We start from the raw sequence: 22,156 nt of genomic DNA on the forward strand, positions 1-22,156 counted from the left end.
TGTCCTGGTTAATTTCGACAGATCATTTAGATTTTCTGGTATGACTATTCTCTTGCTTAAATGGATCCACTAACCACTCGATTCAAACTATTAGACCTGCTTTGTGCTTTTAGTTTATTTAGTTAACTGTCCTGCAACAAATGGCAGGCTGCCACGCTTCCATAGGGCACATACTAGCTTCTTTTATCACTCCTTGAAGGTGCACATTGTAGGCATAAATATGATTCATTCCTCCAGGAATGTACTCGTAGATATCGTATTTAGAACTCTGAAGAACAATGTCTTTGAGGATATGTTTGTTAATATTTATGCCAGTGGTCACTCCAGATTAGACAAACTGGCAAAGATCTTGATGTGTGCAGAGTCTGGTGAAATCTGTGCGTAGATTAACATTTTCGAGAAATACTTGCAGAGTGTCTGGGATCTTTGACACTAGGGTGAATTGGAGGCGCCGCATAACAGGGTCCGATGCTGTTCAGCACTGTTCAGTATCAGACCCTGTTATGTGGATAGTACATGGGCTGAAGGCTGTTCAGCTAACCTCCCACTCCCAGGAGTAAAGTCTGTAGCACCAATTGTGTGCCATATATCCATGGAAATTTTGGAGTAAAGGACAACATGCCAGGAAAGCATAATGTATTCCAGGATTAGGTTACTTTGCTGTACAACTGAATGGGTACAGATGCAAATGTAACTTTTATAGCATACATTATGGCGAACCGCCTGTAGGTGCCTGTGCTTAGCTATAGCGATGCGAGCCTCTTACGGCAGGTCGAGCTCCTCGTTAGCTATTGCTCGGCTCCTCTCTGTGCCAAGGTAACTCACTTTGTGCACTTGGCTTCTTAGTTCTGCCCTGTGCTTGCATGCTCTTTCTATCTTCTCTTTGACATTGGCTCTGAGAGTGATCAACGCTCAGGCTGTCCGTTTGAAAACACCCTCTGCAGTTTTCCATCCATTAAAATATGGTAGTAATACAAACTGATATTTTTTGTATTCCTTGCTATTATCGTTTTAATTTATGGCAGAGTTATTATTTTAAACCACTTTTAAACTAGCTTACATTTAACATATTTTCTTACTTTGATATTAGATGTTCAAGATGGCTCACAAAATGGATGGATGAGCAAACAGTAAAAAGTCTAATAAAAGAAAGTTGAAATGTAATCCTGGTGTAGTGCAAATATTACTCAAGGGATTGATTTTGCTTTAATTGTGCATGCCCCCGGAGGAGCTTCGCGCGCAACCGGGATGGTCACGTGAGCACAGGGCTCCCGGACCTTCGCCACCTCCGGCACTTATCCTGACTATAATCCTGGTTCTGACGACTGATCATTAAAGATGCAACCCGGCTGATCTACCAGCTGCTTTCAAAAATTGATTTGGTCTAAGGGAACCGATTTTATGACAATCTGAACTTTCCTGGCCTGCTCCACGGATCTGCCCCGGGCTCGAGTTGATATCTGCCTGGGCGGTAATTGAACAACAGCGGTTGCCCCTGATCCGATTCTTGACCCTGGACGTGGCTTTCGGTTTCGTTTTTGGTCCGGATCCTTCTACGCCGCGGATTTGTCCCCGCTGCCTGGGGACTCCTTTAATTTGTGGTCCTACTCCAGGGCCGGGACAGTACATCATCGCTTGGTGTGTGACGTGAGACACATTGTCCTTTGGATGATCATCTGTGAGTGATTTTGACGTAGCCATTTTCACCAGATCTCAGGGTCCCCTCGGGGACATAGCTTCCAAGATGGCCGGCAAGCCCGAGGCTGAAAAGCGAAAGACCAAGACTGTTCACCGTGGGGGCTCCATACAATCTAATGTCATGGATCAATACACCCATCCTAAGGGATCCCCCGGTGGAACGGGCAAGCATCCGGTGGACAGGGGAGATGATTCTACGGCGGACGACGACCTGACTCTGCACGATGTTATGGGCGCCATTGCAAGTATGAAGACCTCAATCGGTGTGCAGTATGAAACCCTGGCTCAAAAACTGGACACAGTGGCGACTTATGTCAACTAGATCAGGGCGGATTTAGCTAAAATGAATGAAAAAGTTAAATCCCTGGACTTGAAGACTTCTAGCCTCACGACGGATGTCTCCGACCTACAGACGGAGGTCCGTAATTTACGGCCCTTTCTTCTCCCGCCGTCTGGAGGATTTTGAAAGTCGTGCTAGGCGGAACAACGTCCGTATTGTGGGTGTCCCCGAGAATTCCGACAACTTAAATGTTGACCTCATCGTGGAGGACCTCATCGTCAATCATCTGGCACCCCAAGGCCTGAGTAAATTCTTTGCGGTGGAGAGGGCTCACAGAGTGCCGGGTGGTAAACCTAAGCTGGGTGCTACCCCGCGGCCCATAATTGCCAGGATATTCAATTTCCGTGATCGGGACGCTATCCTGCAGGCATCGCGATTGGGTGGCCCCACGAAATTTGAGAATACGACGGTGAGTTTCTACCCAGACTTCACTCAGTTGGTGCAAAAACAGGGGATGGGGTTTCAGGGAGTGAAGAGACGATTGAGAGACAGGGACATGAAATATGCAATGCTATTTCCAGCCCGGCTACGTGTGGTACATGAAGATCGGACGTTCTTCTTTGATCACCCTGAAGCTGCAAGTGACTGGATCGATACGCTGCCCAGGGGGCAGGAACATCCTGAACACTCTGGTGGAGCCGGGGGTGGCCCGATGGAGCAGGAATAGTAATGGGACTTGGTTCGCTGGACTTCATATAGACCTTTCAGCCGTGGTTTGCGGATCCTTTAATTCGCTTTAATTGAGCTGGCTTTCCAGGGGTGGCGGAGGACGTGAGTCTCTTCCTCCTTGGGGGTTTCTTTTCGCAGATTAGTTATTTGCTAGGGCGACGGGCACACTGCAAGTTGGGGGGGCCTTTGAGTCTAACGCAGGGGTGCAGGGTGGGGGGGTATTGTTTCTGGGGTAGACTGGGGGGAGGAGGGAGGAAGTTGTTTTTGTTTAGTTCATTTCAAGGCACTATATTGATGGACTTTTGGACTTGGCTGTTGCGACTAATGTGGGGTGGATGCTTCGACCATGTTCGGGATGGGGGTAGGGGGCTAAAATTGCTATGTTGGAATGTTAACGGGTTGGGGGACAGGATAAAACGTGGTGTGGTGTTCCAATTCTTGAGACGTCTCTCCCCTGATATCGTGCTGTTGCAAGAGACACACTTGATAGGCAATACATGTCATGCTATGAATCGAAGGGGCTACCGTCTCCTTGCGCACTCCGGCTTCACCACTGGCTCTAGGGGGGCGGGTATCCTGGTCAGGGCCTCCCTCCCCCTCGAGATCGACGCCGTCATTCTTGACGACAGGGGGCGTTACACCGCCATTACTGGACGGTGGGAGGGGAAAGTCATCTCTCTCCGTTTATGTCCCACCTGGCCTTCAGGCTACGACCTTTGCTGATCTGGGGAGGGTGATACTGGGGCTCCCAGAAGGCATTCTTGTGGTGGGCGGCGATTTCAACTCAGTGGTCTCCGGGCATAGCGATCGCTACCCTCCCAGAGAACTTGGGAGGTCCCAGTCTTGGCTGGGTGGCTTTCTTGACACTCTGGGATTGATAGACTGCTGGAGGCTGCTCCACTCTGGACAATTGCAATACACCTTTCACTCTGGTGCACACGGTAGCCTCTCGAGACTAGACTATATCCTGATGCCCGCAACACAGGCCCTGTTGGTTAAAGAAATCAGACACTTGGCTAGGGGTATTTCAGATCACTCCCCCTTATGGCTTGTAATGGAAACTGGGCCGGGAACTGAGGGCCGGGTAGCCCCGATAAACCCTTGGTATCTCCGTGACCCTAAGATCCGAACGGAACTGATCAAATCACTCGACCAATATTTTGTGGATAATGTGGGGTCTGTGTCATCGTCTGTCTCGCTATGGGAAGCCTATAAGACCGTCATACGTGGTCACGCCTTATCGTTCATTAATAACGCTAAGAAGCGCAAGTGCGAGGCAGTGGTCCGACTTGAAACTGAGATATCAGACATAGAAAGAGAACTGGAATCTGATGTTACTCAGGACAGGTTGCACCACCTCAGCATCAAACAAACTGACTATATATCACTGGTCACTGATGCCTCTAAGGTGATGAGTAGGGAGCAGCAAGGCCGTTTGTATGACGTGGGTAATAAGGCTGGAAAGTTGATTGCTTGGTTGGACAAGAGGGAGAGGGCTAGTCGTGTGGTTCCTTTGATTGAGAAGGCGGATGGTGTGAGAGTGACTGACCCAGTTGAGATTGTGGAGTGTTTTTCTGAGTATTTCCAAACCGTTTACTCCCCAGTATCGGATAGACTGGAACAGGACTCGCATCTGCTTCTTAGGGATATTGCTTTGCCCTGCTTGTCGGATCTGGATAGGGAGCTGATGGACGCGACACTCTCCGTCGAGGAGATCGCGGCCGCGGTTCGCTCTGTGAGATCCGGGAAGGCCACGGGTCCGAATGGACTTCCCATCGAACTTTATAAGCTACGTCCAGATAAAATAGCACCGCATCTTCGCTCTATGTTTTTAGAATCGCTAGAAGCTGGTACCCTCCCTTATGATCAACGACTTGCATCTATCGTTGTGATCCACAAGGAGGGGAAGCCACGGGATTGCTGCGCGTCGTACAGGCCCATCTCGCTCTTGAACGCCGAGCCTAAGATCCTCGCAAAAGTGCTTGCGAATCGCTTGATAACTGTTGTCTGCGACCTGATCCATCCGGATCAGTCCGGGTTCATTCCCCACCGTAATACGGCACTTAACCTTCGGCGTCTGCATAGCGCCCTTGCGAGAGCGTCCTCGCTGCGTGAATCGGCCATTTTGGCCTCTTTGGACGCCACAATGGCGTTTTATACGCTGGAATAGCCATATCTTTGGGCCGCCCTCGCCAAGTTTGGTTTTGGCCCTGTCTTCATCAGTTGGGTGAAGTTACTATATCATGACCCCTTGGCTCAGGTGGTCTTTAATGGTCGTGTCTCTGGCTTGATTTCTCTCGGGAGGGGTACTCGCCATGGGTGCCCGTTGTCCCCGCTTCTTTTTGCCCTTGCTTTGGAACCCTTGGCGGCTTGGCTGAGGTGGGAACCTTCAATGAAGGGTATAGTTGTACCCCCGACTTCGAGGACAGAGTGTCGCTCCACACTGGCGACATCCTTCTATACCTCACGTCTCCTCGGAAGTCGCTAATAGTGCTATTCGATGTATTGACTTCCTTCGGTAAAAACTCTGGCCTTGTGATCAATTGGTCCAAGTCCTGCGTGTACGTTCTCTCGGGAGATTCTCCTCTCTTGCCGCGTGGGTGCCCAATACAGGTGGTACACGCGGGTTTCAAACACTTGGGGGTGTTTATCACCTTGGATCCTGTTGTTCGCTTTGAACGTAACCTGCTACCCCCGCTTCGGCGCCTGCGGTCCGATGTTGAGGCATGGCGTAGACTTCCGTTGTCCCCGCTCGGACGGGCGGCTTTATTCAAGATGACGTCACTGCCCCGATTTCTCTATGCCCTCCAGAATACTTTTGATACCATCCCGGCCAGTTACTATCGAGAGGTCGAAAGCTTGCAGAGACAACTGATATGGGGAGGGCGGTCCCGCATAGCCCTTGCCAAGTTAACACTTCCTTGGTATGACGGTGGAATCGCTCTCCCGGTTATTAAGCGCTACTACTGGGCCTCCCAGCTGGGGGCGATTAACCACGGCATGTACGGCCCGCGTCGAATCCCGCGTTCGAAATGGACAGATGGTTGATGCCTGGTGGAGACTACAACAGGGCGCTTTATACGAAATCCGCTGGGAGGACGCTTACTGGCCCTACCAAAATAGCTGTGCAGGTCTGGCATCATGCCAACGATGCAATGGGATGGAAGGATAGACTCACACGCGCAATCCCTCTTTTCGCTTCCGAGAGGCTCGCTTCCCTGTGGAAGACGAAAGGTTTTGATAGATGGGACGTTATTGGTATAGGCAGGGTGAACAATGTATGGACTAGGGATCGGGTTAAAACCTTTGAGGAATTGAGACTGGAGTATGACTTGAGTGACAAGGAGTTTTTTAGATATGCTCAGATCCGACACGCGTTGATGGCGGTTTTTCCTCCGGACACTACTGTTCCGGAGGCTTTGCCGCTTGAGGATCGGGTGCTTGACGGACATGTTCCCGACAGTACGATTTCAACTTATTTACAAGAAGTTGATAAACAATAGGGCCGACCTTCTACAGAGCCTCAGGGAAGCTTGGACCGGTGATGGCTTGGAGTTAGATGACGAGGACTGGCAGTCGGCCATATCCTCGCCGAAAGAGGTTGCAATTCCGGCCCGCCTCCGGTTTGTACAGCTTAAGATTCTTCATAGGATCTATGTTACCGGTCCACGATTGGTCAGTACGGGTTATACTTCGGATGGGCTGTGCAGGCGTGGTTGCGGCCTCTTGGGCACTTTTCTCCATATACTCTGGGAGTGCCCGGTGGTTGTTCGTTTCTGGAATCGAGTGCATGCAGTGATGGAAGAGGTCACGGGTGTTGCGTTGTTGCCTGAAGCTAGACGATGTTTGCTGAATGTTTGGGAACCCAATGACTGATTTGGCCCAGACTCAGTGGGTGACCCTCGGCAATATGATCGCAAAGAGGGATATTGCCCAGTTGTGGGGCTCTCAGAGGCCGCCCACAGTCTTGGCCTGGAAGGAAAATATGGACTGGTGCATGTTCAGAGAAAAGACGGTGTATGTTGCACGCGGCAGGCCCTGCAAGTGGGGCAAGATTTGGGGTCGATGGAACTACTATCGGGGAGACATCTGTACACCTACCTTCACACACTTAGTGGCAGATCCTCCTTCCCCTTGACCCGACATTCCTCCTAATGTGATGCTTGGATTGTCTCCGGACTTGCTATATCCCTCTTTCCTCCCATCCTGTAATGTCAATGTTTGTATTATGATCTTATGCCTCCCCCCCCCCCCCCCACACACAGGACGCTTCGCCATTCGATTGATTGTATTGCCTTGTTGTTTTTTCTTGTTTGTGTTGTTAAAAGTTTCAATAAAAAGAAATAACAAAAAAAAAAATTTGTGCATGCCACCTTTAACTGGACTGTGAAACATAGCCTTCTGCATCCTCTTTAATAAGTAGCTCTTATTTTCAAGCGTGTCCCCACTCCTCTGCTTTAAAAAATCCAGCCTTGCTGTAGTAAAAAGCAGAAGAATCTCATTAACTTTGCTCACGGTCAAGTAGCTAAGAAAGGAGACTACCCATTTCTGTAAGGGTCTGCGAAGTGCTGCTTTTAATATCCAGCAGTCCAGAAGGAGACTATGCACCTATTGTTAAGTGCTGGCTTACTAAATATTACTTTAGCTTATTAAAGGGTTATACGGTTTGTATATTTTCACTGAGCTAACTTTTATATTTTCAGGTGGAAAGATGGTGCAGTCTCGTTATATGCAGCAGTATGACAAGAAAAAAGTTGCAAAGGTACATTTGATTATTTAATATTATTTGATGGAAGACCGGAATAGATAGGTTGTATGATTCCCAGAGATCTAAACCCACACCGTGAAAATGGAATTTGTATTGATACAGGATGTGTGCTTGGAACTATTCCAGTGCTTAATTTGAGGCGGTGGTTGCAGATTGGGCCAACCGAAACTTATTTTTGTGACCAGCCATATTTTACCTCATTGGACTTTGTCCCAGAGCAAGAGAGAGAAAAACACAAAAGGAGAAAATAAAGAGAAAAACGTAAAAACAGTAACAAAGGCTTTTAGAAAGCTGGGTGTGAAATGGAACCGGCAAAAGTGAGAGAGAGGGGTGGGGAGTGTCTGATGGTGAGTAAAAGAGGTGGAATCGAGGCTAGGCAGGTTTGGTATTTGCCACCCTGCCATTCGCCAGTCGGCTTCTTAGCAGCACTTATTGCCCCTCAACTTATTCTTTTACAAATTAAGCACTGGATTATTGGCTTTCTTTAGCCTTGTCACCAACCCTTAAACTTATTAGCTTGAATGAACTAGATGAACGCAGTATAAATATCTGTCATAAGGCACAATCTGTTTGTGTTTATTTGCTGGAAGACGTGGATCACCTCTTCTGGGGAGCAGGGTCGGATTGGTAAGGCGGGCACTCGGGAAATGCCCGAAGGGCCAGTAGCCGAGTTCCAGCTGTGGGCTGCTTTTTTGGGCAGCCTGGGGGCTGTCTGTGCTGTTAGGATGCTGCCAGCGGCCCAGTGGGTGCCTTAGTAGCCTTTCTTGAGACAGATGGGCGGAGGTATCACTCCCTTTCTCTCACTGGGCCGGGCCATTGATGTATGCTGTTTGAGCGGGCGCAGAGGACCTTAGCAGAAGTGGTCCTACTAGCATTCATGTGTGGCTCAGAAGTGTGAAGTAATCTCTTTATTTTTTATTTCATCTAAGTGAAGTTAATAAAACATCCCCCACCCCCTTTCTTTTCATAAAACTTCGCTGAAACAGCGTTTTGCAGAAAGGCAATACACAAATTGGGCCACTTCTTTTGGGTGTCCCCGGGCTGATTTTTTTTTTTTATCCCAATCCAACTCTGCTGGGGAGCTCGTTCTCTTCAGTGATTACTCTTCTCAATCCATTTCACCAATGTATTTAAATTGCAATTATTTTGGGTAGAGGTGGTGGTAAATACTTTGGCTCTGGAGTTGGGCAGGACAATCAGTCATGTGGAGGAGGCTCTGGATAGGATGAATGGAGACTGGATTGGTCTGGGACAACCGGGGGGTACGTGAATTCCTAATGGGGTCCTTTTGGTGGACCGTGCATGTAAGACTGTGAAATCTATCCATTTGGGAGAGTGACTTTGAATCGGCCTATGTAGGAGGTTTGCAGTACATGGAAGGAGTAGTCTCTGTGAGTGCATGTTCATTACACGATTCAAGGAGAAAGCATAGGCCAGCCCTACTCCCCTCAATCCCCATGCTTTACTTCTTACCTGTAGTGCCAGGTTATGGTTACAAATCAAAAGAGTATTTCACTGCAAAAAGTTGATTTCACTCATTGGGGTATTTTTCTCCCGAATTCAAAGGGTTGTGAACCGACCCTCTGTCACTTCCTTGGTGTAGCAATCTAGCCAGCCTTTGCCAGGAAAGTTTGCGAGTAGGTTTCAGAATAGGATTAAGAAGATGGAAACCAGCAATTTGTGCATATTTGTGTTAAACAAAAAAGGCAATGATTTTAAACTTACTTTTGCATGGGGGGAGCAAAATTGAGGGCCGAGAGGATGGAATATGTGGCGTGAGAAAGCAACAGTGGAGGACATGAGAGCAGGTCCCCAGTTTTACCCTTTTAACAGATTTTTACACATAAATACAGACCGAAAACCTAGTTTTCTGTCTGCATTTATTTTGAAAGTGGAAAAATGCAAAAATCGGGGTTATTTTTAGTGACTTTTCAAGCTGCCATTCATCAATTCCAGATACCTTAACGGATCCTTTTTCTAAGCATTCTTAATGTTTAGAGTTGAGACTAAACGAATAAGGAGGTTGTGAGCCCTAAGATTCCTTTCATTCCAATTTAATAATCAAGTGACTTCCTTTGCATGCTTGACTTGCTAAAGGTAGGGACAGCAAGTAGTAAACACCTACAGCAGGGTGCCGTAGATGGATAGTGACTGAGATACAGCATAACACTATTGTCATCTCTGACTGTTCTAGAGACTAGGGGCATCATTTAGAGGGCAGTGCAGATAGAAACCTTCAGCCCACACCATGTACAGTCTTCACTCCACCTGCACACACATCACATGCACCTTCCCCCCCTGATCCCAGCTTTACTGACATCAATGTTGCCCACAGTAACAGCACAGACCATTCTTTTAGGCCCATGGAATAATATCTGTGAGTAACAATTAGGTACAGAATCATTAGACGCCATTGGCAAAGCCAATAGACCCCAAAGGCGAGACCTTTTGGCTTTGCCAATGCTTCTTTCTTTTCTTTCTTGCTTTATTTTTAGGTCTCGCCTGTCGATGCGCATGCGCATCTAGCAAGCGAGACTATAGGGGCTCATCCACACTTTATCTAACTTGCAAGGAATCGTGGCGATTCCTTGCAGTGCCCGTGACTTTTAAGCTCAATGCGCATGTGCATTGAGCTTAAAAGCGCGTGCACAGCCGCCCGCATTCCTCCGACACCTTTGAAGTGAAGCTTAGCTTCACTTCAAAGGCCCGGCTTTTCACACCCACATGCCGCTCTGCCCCGCTCCGCCCCCTCCCCTGAGTCATCCTGCCTGCCCTCGACGTTCCCCCCGCCCCCTCCCGCCACGCAATGCCGAGAGCTTGTTTAATTTGCCATGCTACTGTTCTGGAAAAGCGGTGAGCAGTATGTTTTGTATTTGATGGAGGAGCATAGATGCCCACAACAAGAGAGTCTGCCTAAAAAAAAAACTGCTCTTCCACAGGAACATGGAGATGCTCGAGTGTGTTTTTTTTTTTTTTTTTTTTTTCTCTGGTGGGTTCCGCAGCCTTCCCCTCCTGTACCCCAACTTTCTTCCTTACGGGGAAAAGTTTGTGCCCCCTCACCAATCTTCCATGGCGTTTTGTCTCCTGCCTCTGCTGTATTGTTTGTTTACTCAGTACAGTTCGGGCAGTGGAATTTCATTGAGCAAGAACAACATGGCACAAAGGCCACTTCCCATAGGGTAGAGGTGCAGGGTGGGCTTACAGTTTGAGCGGTTTATGAATGGCATTTACCAGGGTTGATTTGACGTCCTGGGAATGGTATTCATTATAAATAAAATGGCGGAAACTATTTTGATGAGAGTGTCTCCTGGATAGGGTTCCCTACCTGCATTTATACTATGTGAGCCTAAGCTTGAATCAGTCTTGGCAGCGCTTCAGTGATTTGCCCTCTACAGCGTTGTCTTTTCTAGGTCACCAAGTTTGTAATTTGCATTGTTATTTTAGTGACTTAACAGAACCCCCACACCGTGCCTTCCACTCCTATGGTGTGCATTTAACTCTTATTAGTCATTCTCTTTTCCAAGGTTAATAAAAAAGAACACAATAATTGTTATTAGTATCCAGAAAAAACTTGGGCGGTGTTAGCGAGTGCTAACTGTCACGTTCCACAACTTGCAGGACAAAAGGCTGAGTGTACTTTGAAACTTTGGTGACTTTGGCTGGGTGAATACATGATAGTGTGTGTGTGTGTGAGAAACACCTGAAGATGCCTAATCTTCAACTACCTACCTGAAACACCATATACCTAATATGTCCAATGGAAGGTGTCACAAGACTGTCCTAATTTGAAAAATAAACTTTGGTGGATAATTTTCCGTTTAAGTATTCATTGAAAGTCAGTAACTTTACAGTTTTCAGATTGTTGCTAACAAATTATTTTAACAGGTTAACCTGCAAAATACAACCATCTGTTCAGGTGTGAAGCCCCCTGAGAGGACCGGCAGTGGTACACCCACCAGAAGGTCCATGGCGCCTCAGAGGTTCAAGGCCCCGAGTGGTAAGTTGATTGATGGATTCGCATGAAATTTTGAAGAAGACTGAAGACCACCAAAAAGACCAGCATCTTTGAAAACCATCAGTACTCCAAATAGTTCCATAAACATGAGCTCTTTAATGGAGATACCACTGTAGCTTTTTAATGCAGTGGGACGGCCTCACTTTTTACGTAGTTTGCTTGTCACAGACAGTTTGAATTAGGAGGAACAAATTACATCTGCATTAAACCCAGGAGTTGGCCTGGGTGTTTATGAAAACATAAACAAGAAATTCTAAAACCTAACCAGCATTTTCAGAAGAAGGCTTGATTACTCTATTTATTGTGGGACACATGTATTTTTTATTTTACGGATGGTACTTTATATTAGGAATACATTTTATGTGCAATAGTTGTTTTTTGAAATACTATAGAATTGTGTAGTTTGTATTTAGCTGTAATATGCAATTGCTTAATTTTATGTTCAATTACACTGAATGGTCTTTTGCATGAATGGCAGATAGGGCAATATATAGGTATGGTATACATTTGTAGTTTTATTTTATTCATATCTAATTGTACTGTTACTGGAACTTGTCACATTAACTAATGCAGAACATCACATGTTTACTTTGTGCATTCAATAACTTTGCAGGGGGAGTGGCTAGGGCATTTCTTCTTTACAATGCCGAGTGCATGGAGTAGTGGCGCCTTCCTGTGCCTATCTATGGTTTTTGTTGTAACATAGGAATCTTTTGTGAAAACTAGCTTTGAATCTGTTTTCCAAAGAAACTTAGTATTTCGTGGAAAATAACAAATCGCATTATTAACTGGTAAGCTTTTGAGAAGTAAATCAATGGCTGTATTTGTGTAGTATTGTTTTCACATATGAAGTGAATCTCTAGTTTAAACTTTGATGGTCCTTTGAAGAATTGTGTTAATGCAATGTTCTTAAAGGGGGGGCTCCACTTTGCATGATGACCATATTTGGTTCTTTATTAACCAAGTTATGTAGAAGGATGTCCTTTGCATTATGCCCCTTTTGTCCATCGTGGCGGATAGGGATTCATTTTAATGGGTATACATAGACTTAAAGTAGCTCTCTGGAGCAAACCCTTTGTTCTGTTCTAGATGTATTTGTTTCATATTATACAGGATGCACTGTACTTGCAGTAGAGCCAGACTGCTGGTACTGCAGCAGTTGAGGATGCAATGGTGCATAATTGTTAAATAACATCTCTCCCCCAGGACTTCCAACTGGCCCCCTGGATAGCACCATCTTTGGGAAAGGTGATCTGCAGTCCACTTTGCTGGAAGGCCACAAAATCGCTCGCCCTGATCTTGATCTTTCTGTTATTAATGGTAGGTATTTCGTGTTCTTAGACGTTAACAGTTCAAGCTAAAAGTGTGACAGGACAGATTTTGTGGATTTGATGAGAGGAGTGGGAATGGACAATTCAATATTTTTGGCAGATCTATTTAGGATGAGATAGCAAATATTTAATTGCTCTTGACCAGTGCCTTAGGAAGTCACTTGGTGAAGGAAATGAAGTCTTCTTGAAAGGTAGACTTTGATTTTCGACAACTTACTGTTTTCTTTTACAGATAAAACATTTCAGAGAAAGACTCCAAAAGTCCTCTTCAAAACTGATGCTAAACCTCCCAAAAAGGAGCAGCCTCCAGTAAGAGCTTCCACACTGGTTTGAAAATCTGTAACATGTTTGTCCAGATAATGGTATTGTCTTGGTTTTGCGATGTGTTGTCGTTGCATAACGTTTAGGTGAAGCTTTTAAATTATTGAACGTGAAAATATAATAAAAAGCCAAGTTAGTGAAAGCTAACAGGCATGCAAAAAACGTAACCCTTACGTACACCGTATCACATCTAAGATTTGGGGTCTCGTAATGTCACAAAGTTTCAGTGGGCCAATGCAATTTCAGCAATATATCTTCTATCTACTGATCTATCCAGTCCGACCTTCCTCTTTAACCCATGTCATGTCCACCATGGAACAGAGCACCTATGCACAGCATTAAAAAGGTCTCAGTGGTCTAAAGCATCCCCTTCATGGGCCTGTGTTCGACCTCCTGGTCACAGGTGCAAATCCCGGTGGGTATCACCCTTCTGAGGTTGATAAAATGCGTACCATTGAGTTGGGTAACAATTAGCATCTGTTACTCAGTGCCAAGATTCCCTTGGGTGAACGAGGGCTTTACAAATACACATGTTATGTTATAACTTGTATTTGTAAAACGCACTTTCATCCTTTGGTCTCTTGGCGCTGCAGTAGGAGATGTTTGTTTTCCAAGTCCATGGTATTCATTTTATTGAGCTCCGAAGGATGAAAGGCTGAGTGGACCCACCAGGATTTGAACTTGTGATCATAAGGTCAAACGCAGATTCCTGGAAAGGATGAATCCGTCTACTCAGCCTCCGACCTGGCAGGATGCGGAACCCTTTACATTTTTCTCCAATCATTTACATTTTTTCTCTCCTCATCCTCTCGCCGGCATGGGTTTTTGAGGCATATTGATCTTCTTATTTTCTTTTGTTTTAAGTTTGTTTCAGTTATGCTGGTAATCATCGCCATCACATCTCATCTCTTAAAGCCCTACCCTCTTTAGGGGAGAGCAGCATGGCCTTTCTTGCAGGACTCTTCATCCACACACCTTTTGCACTAAAAGTAAATGGACGTGGTCAGCGGCACATCACTCCAGGATCGGTGATCCAGAAGTGTGAGCTGGCTGAACTGTACTGCCTGTCCCCACTGTTGACCTCTGAAGAGGCGCTGCCGAAAGCACGAAGTAAGCACTTAGTAGCAGCTATCTTAAAGCCGACTTTCTCCATCAGGACTATGGTAATATATACAACTTTCTGTGGGTCCGATTGTTGGGCGCTGGAGAGAATGGTGTAGGAAAACATTCAAACAAGAGACTCTGCGCCTACTTTCCTGTTAAATGCCCCAGACTACATTCTGAGTCAAACATGCATTTTTTTTAAACTCTGATAATCTTAAAAAACTGTAAGCGGGGTGTAGGGACACAAAGATCTAAAGATGGACCTTGACAATTGATGAAAGAGTGTGGATTATAAGACATAAATGACTTTGCTATTTTTGTGGCTTTGATTAGGTTCCTGCAGTGCCTGAGGAAGTTCTGGCAATGAATGAGGCACAGACACAGCTGCTAACCTTACTCCGCCTAGAGGTAAATATAAAGTGATACATAGGCAAACAAATATTTAGTGATTTGAGCTGTGATGCTGAAACTAGTAGACCAGTTTGTTTTGTACCTGGATATTTCCGATGGAATTGAGCGTTTTGTTGACTCTCTGCTCACACAAACCTCCCTTGCAGACAAGAGTGTGAGAGCTGTAATGCTATACATATCCATACTTAACTGCTTCTCTATTAAGTACTAATGAGATCAGATTAGAACCGTCCACGTTCTGGAATTCTGCTTTGAAAACAATAATAAAATATGTCAAAGTCATCCCAAGGTAACTAATTGTGTTATGTTTGGACAGGTCGCAATCTGTGATGTGATGGGCTGTCCTGTAGGAATGGTATTGGTCATAAAATCAAGCAAATGCCATTAAAAGATTGCCATCCATTGTGTCACCACTTGTTTTCACAAATGTGCATGCAATGGTGACCATCTTGGAATGGTATTTTTAATAAAGATTGCATTGCTGCTAGCAGTTCGCACACGCAATGCAGCATACTCAAAGTGACAGCCAGGGGATGGCATTAGAGTTTGGGGAGCTCCAGCTATATCACAAAGTTAAAGAAAAACAATGCTTTATTTTTTAAAGTGTACATCATTCCACCAGTCCTAGTATTGTAAAAGGGGACTGTTTTTATGCCCATTTGCAAAAGCAAATTCGCTCAGACAGGGGACCAATGGATGAGGTGTTCCGACCCATTGCCTAGTGGCAGGCAGAAGTAAAATGTAAATGACAATTTAGCAGAACAATGCATGAAGGCTGCGTACCAAAAGCCCCTATATGCATGTATATTTGGCATGGCTAGCTCTAAAAATCACATCCACGCCACTCTTCCCAATACTGTGCCTGAGCTCCGGTTTCAGGATTTATAAAATGTACCTTGCAGTGCAGTAGATGGCACGGTAAATTTTGCGAGACGATTTTGAAAACATGAAGTTTCAGTTTCTTTAGTGAATCTTATAAATAATTTGTTTTTAATGAAATGATGTATTGAGAGCAGAGGATACAGTAGTTTTTTAGATTAAGAACTGGAATCATTAATTAAGCGTAGTTTGTAATTTGTATTTTTATATGGATTTGTTGAAGCACAGTTATACCCGGGTGTCTCTTGGTGTTATTGCGGACTAGAACAGTCTTGAGCAACAAAGTTAAAAAAGTAAACAGAATTTGAGTGAATAGCTGAAAGGATAGTGAAGCGCAATGTGATACAAAGAGCTCAAAAAATCACCAATTTTGGTAGATTTCCTAAAGGAGAGATGACTAGTCATGTTTGGAAGATTTTCTTAGGCAACATGTTCCAGTTACTGGAACCCTGAACCGAAAACCCCCACCACCAAGACAGGCTTTGCGAAAATGGCAATACAAGGATGAATTGAGTGAGCTGAATGAAGCATTCTTGCTAAAGTGAATTTTGTCAGTCTTGCAGATATGAATTAAGGAGGTTTGCTACAGAAAGCTGGGTTTACTATGAAGAGCAAATGATCCATTGTCGAACAGTTAGGTCGCTTTAGATTGCACACAATTGACTTGGCATGACAAGCAGGGAGAGGCAATTAACATGCGAGGGGCCTGATTTTGAATAGTTTGTAGAAGGGTTAACAGCAGCCTTTTAAACCTACATTGCAGATGCTGCAGTAGCCCAACCGTCGGCTTATAAGGGCTGCAAAGCAGTTATGTCTGCCCTGTCAATATTGAAGGCGGTATAGGGCACTGAAGTCTAATGTAGAACACGCAGGAAGAGATGCCAAAGAATGCTTGATTTTCCATCTGAAGTGGGGCACCAAAGTTGGTGCCCAGGTGCTTTGCTTGCTGTGCGGGAAGAGGACTAGGTCTGAAATCTGAAGGATGCCAGAAATTGTTGTTGACTTGTCGACTAGAATTTCTTCTTTGTCTTTGTTAAGTTTAAGCCAATTACCTCCCATCGATTTTCACACTGCTAGTGAACAACCTTTTGAGGAGGAGACCTCATTGGAGGCATTCCTACGTACAAAGATTAGCTGTCATCTGTGTAAGAGTAAACATTAAGCATAAAAGATGTGAATTATACCGGCTGAAAGAATCAATGAAGATTGAACAGATGGGTATACAAGGTAGATCCCTGGGGAACCAATCGAGTTCTCCAGCGTTAGTGATGTTACCCACATTTATTACATTTTGTAAATATTTTTTTCATTCAGTCTCTGGTACTAAAAGGTAGCATGAACATATAGTAGAAATGCAGAAGTCATGAGAATGTGGCTGGTTTCAGCAGTTCTATTCATTATCATGTAATTTATGATGAGTGACAACATATCTAGTAATAGCTTAAATAGATACTACAAAGTGGTTTTAAAGGTAGGCAACATTTTTGAAGAACATTGTTTGAATGATTATATTTGAATGCCGAAATCACAAATCCAACTGCACACATCAGATTTCTGACCCTTGAAGGCTACATGTTAACTCCGCTCCACACCTTTGCATTCAAGCTATCATGCATTCTACTCATATATTTCACTTAATGTTATTGTTTACCTTTACTTCTTATCTCTACCATATTGTCTACATTTATTTTGGGTATAGCCCTGATGACGTGAAGGTTACTTTTCCAACTTAAGAAACTCATGTGGGCTGGAAGTATTATTGAATTGGAAATGGATGACTATAATGGACGATGTTTGTGTGTTAATTAAAAATGGTGTGCAGGCTCTTGTCTTTTTAGTTCAGGAATTGTTTATTTAACTTCGCAGTTCAGTATGGTTGCTGATCTCGCCTCTTTACTAACACCCTCTTATTGTACTGGCTTATGTGAATCTAATGGCCCACGAATATTTATGAAATAGGTGTGTCCTATAATGTTCCCTACAACACACCTTTGTACATTGAATATATTTGCAGCTGAACTTTGATACTAACTCCTGAAATGGTGGGGAAAGGTAAAATACCCAATTTACACTTAGCTGAAGAGCTGCTGTATCCCATGATACTGGACTGTGCTATGTCTGTTGAAATCTTCACTTGAAAGTGGGCCTTTGAGTCCGTTTCGCCATTGAAATGGAGGAAACTTTCTAGATTAGCATAGGGCGCACTGGCGGCGCTGACGGCCTCACAATCCTTAGAAAGAGGCGGTACCTTGTATTCCCCCTCCATTCCACCTATGATCATAATGGCACAGGCTGGATCTTTTGTGGCAGGCAAGTCTTCCCCTCTCAGATTAAGGACAATGCTGGTCCTAGAAGCCTTTCTTTGTTTATCCCATTAATTGTATAGGAATTATTGTTTATCAATAGAAAAGCCAACATTTTAGAAGTCCTTTCCGTAGGTAAAAACAAAGTGCAACTATTCATGCTTCAGCGTCCTTGATTGACACTTCAGAGGGGACACCTCCTGTATCCAATAATTACATTTTCCTCTTCTTTTCCTTCACCCCCCTCTCTTCCCGGGCTCACTTACCAATTTGTATCTGAGTCCGAGTCCAGAGAGCTCCAGAAAGTATCTCACTGGAATTGAAAATTGGAGTTGAATGGTAGATAGGTTAACGGGAGAGAGCTGCACCTGTGAAGCCAAAGCAGGCAGCTGTCCACCTCTAACAAGCAGCAGCACAGCTATGTCTGCAAGAGACCTTAAGGGTAATTTGCTGTGCATGCAGTCCATCATCCGCTTTAAATGTAACATTAACTTACCTACTTTTCTGGCATACGAATCACACTGGTTCATGACCAAATCTGAAATGTTCTTTCAAAATGATCCAATCTTTCTATTGAGCATTCCCAAAAATTATTCTGTGAGATTATCTGGGTATGTAGAATCTGAGCTACACCATCCTTGAAAAAGCATATTCATCATCAAGCCGTGTTCTGAAGTTCCTGAGGTAACTTCAACTGGGATAAAACCCTCATAATTAGTACCATTGAGGGAATAGACAGTTGTCCGATGAAGTTGAGGGTTTCTTTGAGGAGTTTGTGGTAGATGAGTTTGGTCCATCTGTGGCTGCTAGGCATGCTTGCTGAGCGGTTATTGACCATGGGGCTCTTTGACGGGATCGTTTACAAGGAAGTCTTAAACTAGAGTAACTGATGAAGCAGCCATCAATATGGCAACTGTTGACCAGGCAGCCGTGATCAGGTGAGTAGTCTACTTGGTAGATGGATTGTTGCAGTGACGGGCCTTGAATGAGACCTATACAATGGCTGAATTTTAAATTGGGAAACCCAGGGTGATCGGGAATGACTGAAATTATAGGCCTCTATAAAAGGCCCAGTACTGGAGGACCACTCTCCCATTAGTGCCGCCAATTACAAGGTATCCCTACGATGAAGGGTGTTACCAAGGAGGTGGTGATCAGGTTCCTTGAAATGAACTTCAGGTATCCACTCAGCAGTACAGTGAGTGAGGATTGTTCATCCCATGAAGATGAATCGAATCTGCTGGTTTAGATTCAAGCCTGTGTCTGCATTTCACTTGCATGTTGAGATTTTCTTTAACCTGTTGCTGTTTTTCAGGTTCAGAAAGACACGCGTCGACTCGAGGAAAAGGCTGAGAAGAATCTATTGCTAGTGTGCGAAGAGAGAGAGAAGCTACAGAAGAAAGTGCATGAGCAGAAGCGTCGGCTTTCACTGTTGAAGAAGGAGCAGCAGCTAGCAGAGGTGCTTGCAAGCCAGGTGTGTAGTATTTACTGGTCGAAAGTTGAATGTTGATTGCTAAAGAAGGTGGTGTGGGGAAGAGATCTTACAAGACTGGTCATATAAAGGGGGTATACTAAACCCCTAACTGATACTGCTGAAGACCTGTTCATGGACCAGGTGAGCTGTACGCTTGTGCGGAAGTGGATGATTTTGTTGTTGATCGCTGGGTTCTAGCTGGCAGGTGTTTGTAGGTAATGCGCGGACTATGGTTTATGCTTAGAGAGCAGCATTTAACAGAGGTGTTTAGAAGACTGGTGGGCTGGCAATTTCATAGATTCATAAGAACCTGTGACATTAGGTACAGGTTTCATACATCAGTAGACCAGCACCTGTAATAGAGGTTTGCAGCAGCAACAACATTTTAGCTGTCCGTCAACTCTTGACCTCTCCTGATCGTGTATGGGCAATTCAAGCAACCTCAATCTCTGGGGTCAAGACACTGAAAGTAAATATTCTGCATGGCAGTATCACAAGACCATAAACGCAAGGCTTCAAGCTTGGTGAAAATTCCCTGTGTCAATCCCTCATACTGTATGAATAGTAGCAGCTAAATTAATTGAAAGTCAAAAGCCTTGTTTGATTGGCATAAAAGGATTACGTTTCTTTAATTCTGAATAAAATTGGAAACACTACCCAGTTTCTGGAAACCCAATACCATTTGGCCAAAACACAAGCCCAAAGCCACCTTACTGGTTTGAGACTGGGAATTTGATGGACTGTATCCCACGGACTACCTACGCATTACATGAGGATTGTGCATTCTGTGCAACGATCAGTCCTGTGAGACTACAAGATTATTTGCTGTATTACTATGTACCGAAAGTCCTTTCACCATAGATGGGTGCATATAAGAAATCTATACTACTTATTTTCAGACTTTAGTAAAATGTATGTCCTAATCTAGTAAGGCTAATGGGTCCATTTGTAGATATAGAAATAAACACAGAAATGGGAATGAAAAAAATTACTGGGCACAATATCCAAAAGAATTCCAAGCTTCAGATGTTTCAGCGGTTCATTCTATTGAATGAGGGAACCAGTTGTTGGCAACCACTACCTCCCCTCTAGACCCTAGCTAAGCAGTCTAAGTACGAAAAGCTAACTGTGTTTTTCTGAGTTTGTTTAGGTGGCCGCTAGCCCGCATATTTTAGCTGAACAACAAGTCTTTCCTCCTGCACTTCAAGAAGGACGCGCACTGTCTGTTGTGGCATTCTCGAGATAAGGCCCTGCTGACTCAGAGGAGGTCTTGGACTTTGCAGGGGATACTTTCAGCTTGCACACACTAATCACCCAGGAAGCAGGCTGAAGACCCTCTCTGCCTAATATTGGTCTACACTAGGCTTTAATACACTGTTCTGAGTATTTTTAAAAGGACCGATCTTGAGATTAATGAACGAACTGTAAAAATGTGCATATTCATTTTGCTGCCCTTCACTAAATGTATATTAAACATAAATCACAAACATATATATATATATATATATATATATATAAATAGTTGCACTCAAACTATAATAAAGCAAACCTATGTTGCACTTGTAGTCACTACTAAATGCAACACATGTTTATAATAAAAAGTGTACATTCTGACACAAGAATATATGAAATGCAATGGGGATACATAAACACAAGTTTCCTGCCAATGTTAGCTGCTTGTAGATTGCCCCTTAGCCAATGTAAATGTGGCCTAATGTCCAGGGCTGTCTACTTTGGAAATGGGGAATTTGGTTCATTACGTGACATCAGCTCAGCATTCCATTATTCAGGCAAATAACTTTGTGATCCGGCGCTCATGTAAAGTGCTCTAATGCATTTGGGTGAAGTTTGTGCTATATATTCTTGTTTTATTTGTTTAATAATCAGAACAAATCGTTCACAACACAAATATGTGAAAGCAGAGTCAAGAGGAAGGAAAATTTCAAGTATACAGCTATAGAAATACAAGTCCATTCCCCAAGTAAGGGCTGTTGATTTCAAGTGTAGTCTTATGCCACCTTTCCCACAGACACGTGGTTTAAAAAAAGCCCAAATTGTCCATGTTAGACGTTTCAAAATCATCTAATACATTTTCCTTTTGTCTGGTCAGCAAATAACCATTCTCACTTTCCTCACCATCGCTACTTTAGTCTGACTCTGTTGCTCTGGGAAGTGTTATTTCTCATTTCCACCCAGCAAGCAACAGTTTCGGGCACTTTTTCACTGCATCTAACCTGTTTCAATTTCCTTTCTTCTGTAAGTGCTCATTTAGTCATATGCTTCAATCATTCAGTTACCGCAGGAACTTTTTTGGACATGCATTGAATTGCTATGCACCTTTTCTCAAATAACAACCCCAACATTACAAATGTATATGGAACTTTGCATTCCTTGGATTTGGGAACCAGCCATAACATGCATGCTTATGAGTGGTTTCAGTGTTTATCGTTGTCATTTTTACAGCATCCTTGCCACTTTGTTCCAGTAAATCCTTGTGGGTCCACAGTCTCAAATTATATGGAGACTGTAGCATCATTGCTTCCACCCTTAAGACAAGGAGGGGGATCTGTCCACATATATTCCGTGAATTCTCATTAGACTGAGGTAGATCCGATCTAATATATGAAAATGTGATCATTTAAGTCTAAGACCTCCCAACGCTGTCTAACATTCATGGGGGGTTTTACTCTACCTCCATTAAGGGCTTTATATAGCCTGGATATCCGCTTTTTCCCCACCACCAACTTCAATTAACATATTGAGAGTCTCCGATATAAATGGCAACTGAGGAAATTCAGTTTCCATCTCCCTCCCACCTTTTCATCAATTTGGAAGGTAGGAGA

At 44.2% G+C, this 22,156-nt stretch overlaps 1 protein-coding gene across 1 annotated transcript in view; it reads left to right on the forward strand.

Moving 5' to 3' along the window:
- The window catches only part of HAUS8 (HAUS augmin like complex subunit 8), a 42,426-nt gene that overhangs the window by 14,794 nt on the left and 5,476 nt on the right, over positions 1-22,156 (forward strand). Inside the window, exons 3-8 of the mRNA XM_078669322.1 lie at positions 7,411-7,469; positions 11,361-11,472; positions 12,697-12,810; positions 13,054-13,130; positions 14,580-14,654; positions 19,155-19,313. Coding sequence (XP_078525448.1) covers positions 7,411-7,469; positions 11,361-11,472; positions 12,697-12,810; positions 13,054-13,130; positions 14,580-14,654; positions 19,155-19,313 — 596 coding nt within the window. The remainder of the gene's footprint in view (positions 1-7,410; positions 7,470-11,360; positions 11,473-12,696; positions 12,811-13,053; positions 13,131-14,579; positions 14,655-19,154; positions 19,314-22,156) is intronic.

The sequence above is a fragment of the Lissotriton helveticus genome, chromosome 12, assembly GCF_964261635.1.
Source record: "Lissotriton helveticus chromosome 12, aLisHel1.1, whole genome shotgun sequence".
Classification (NCBI taxonomy): Eukaryota; Metazoa; Chordata; class Amphibia; order Caudata; family Salamandridae; genus Lissotriton; species Lissotriton helveticus.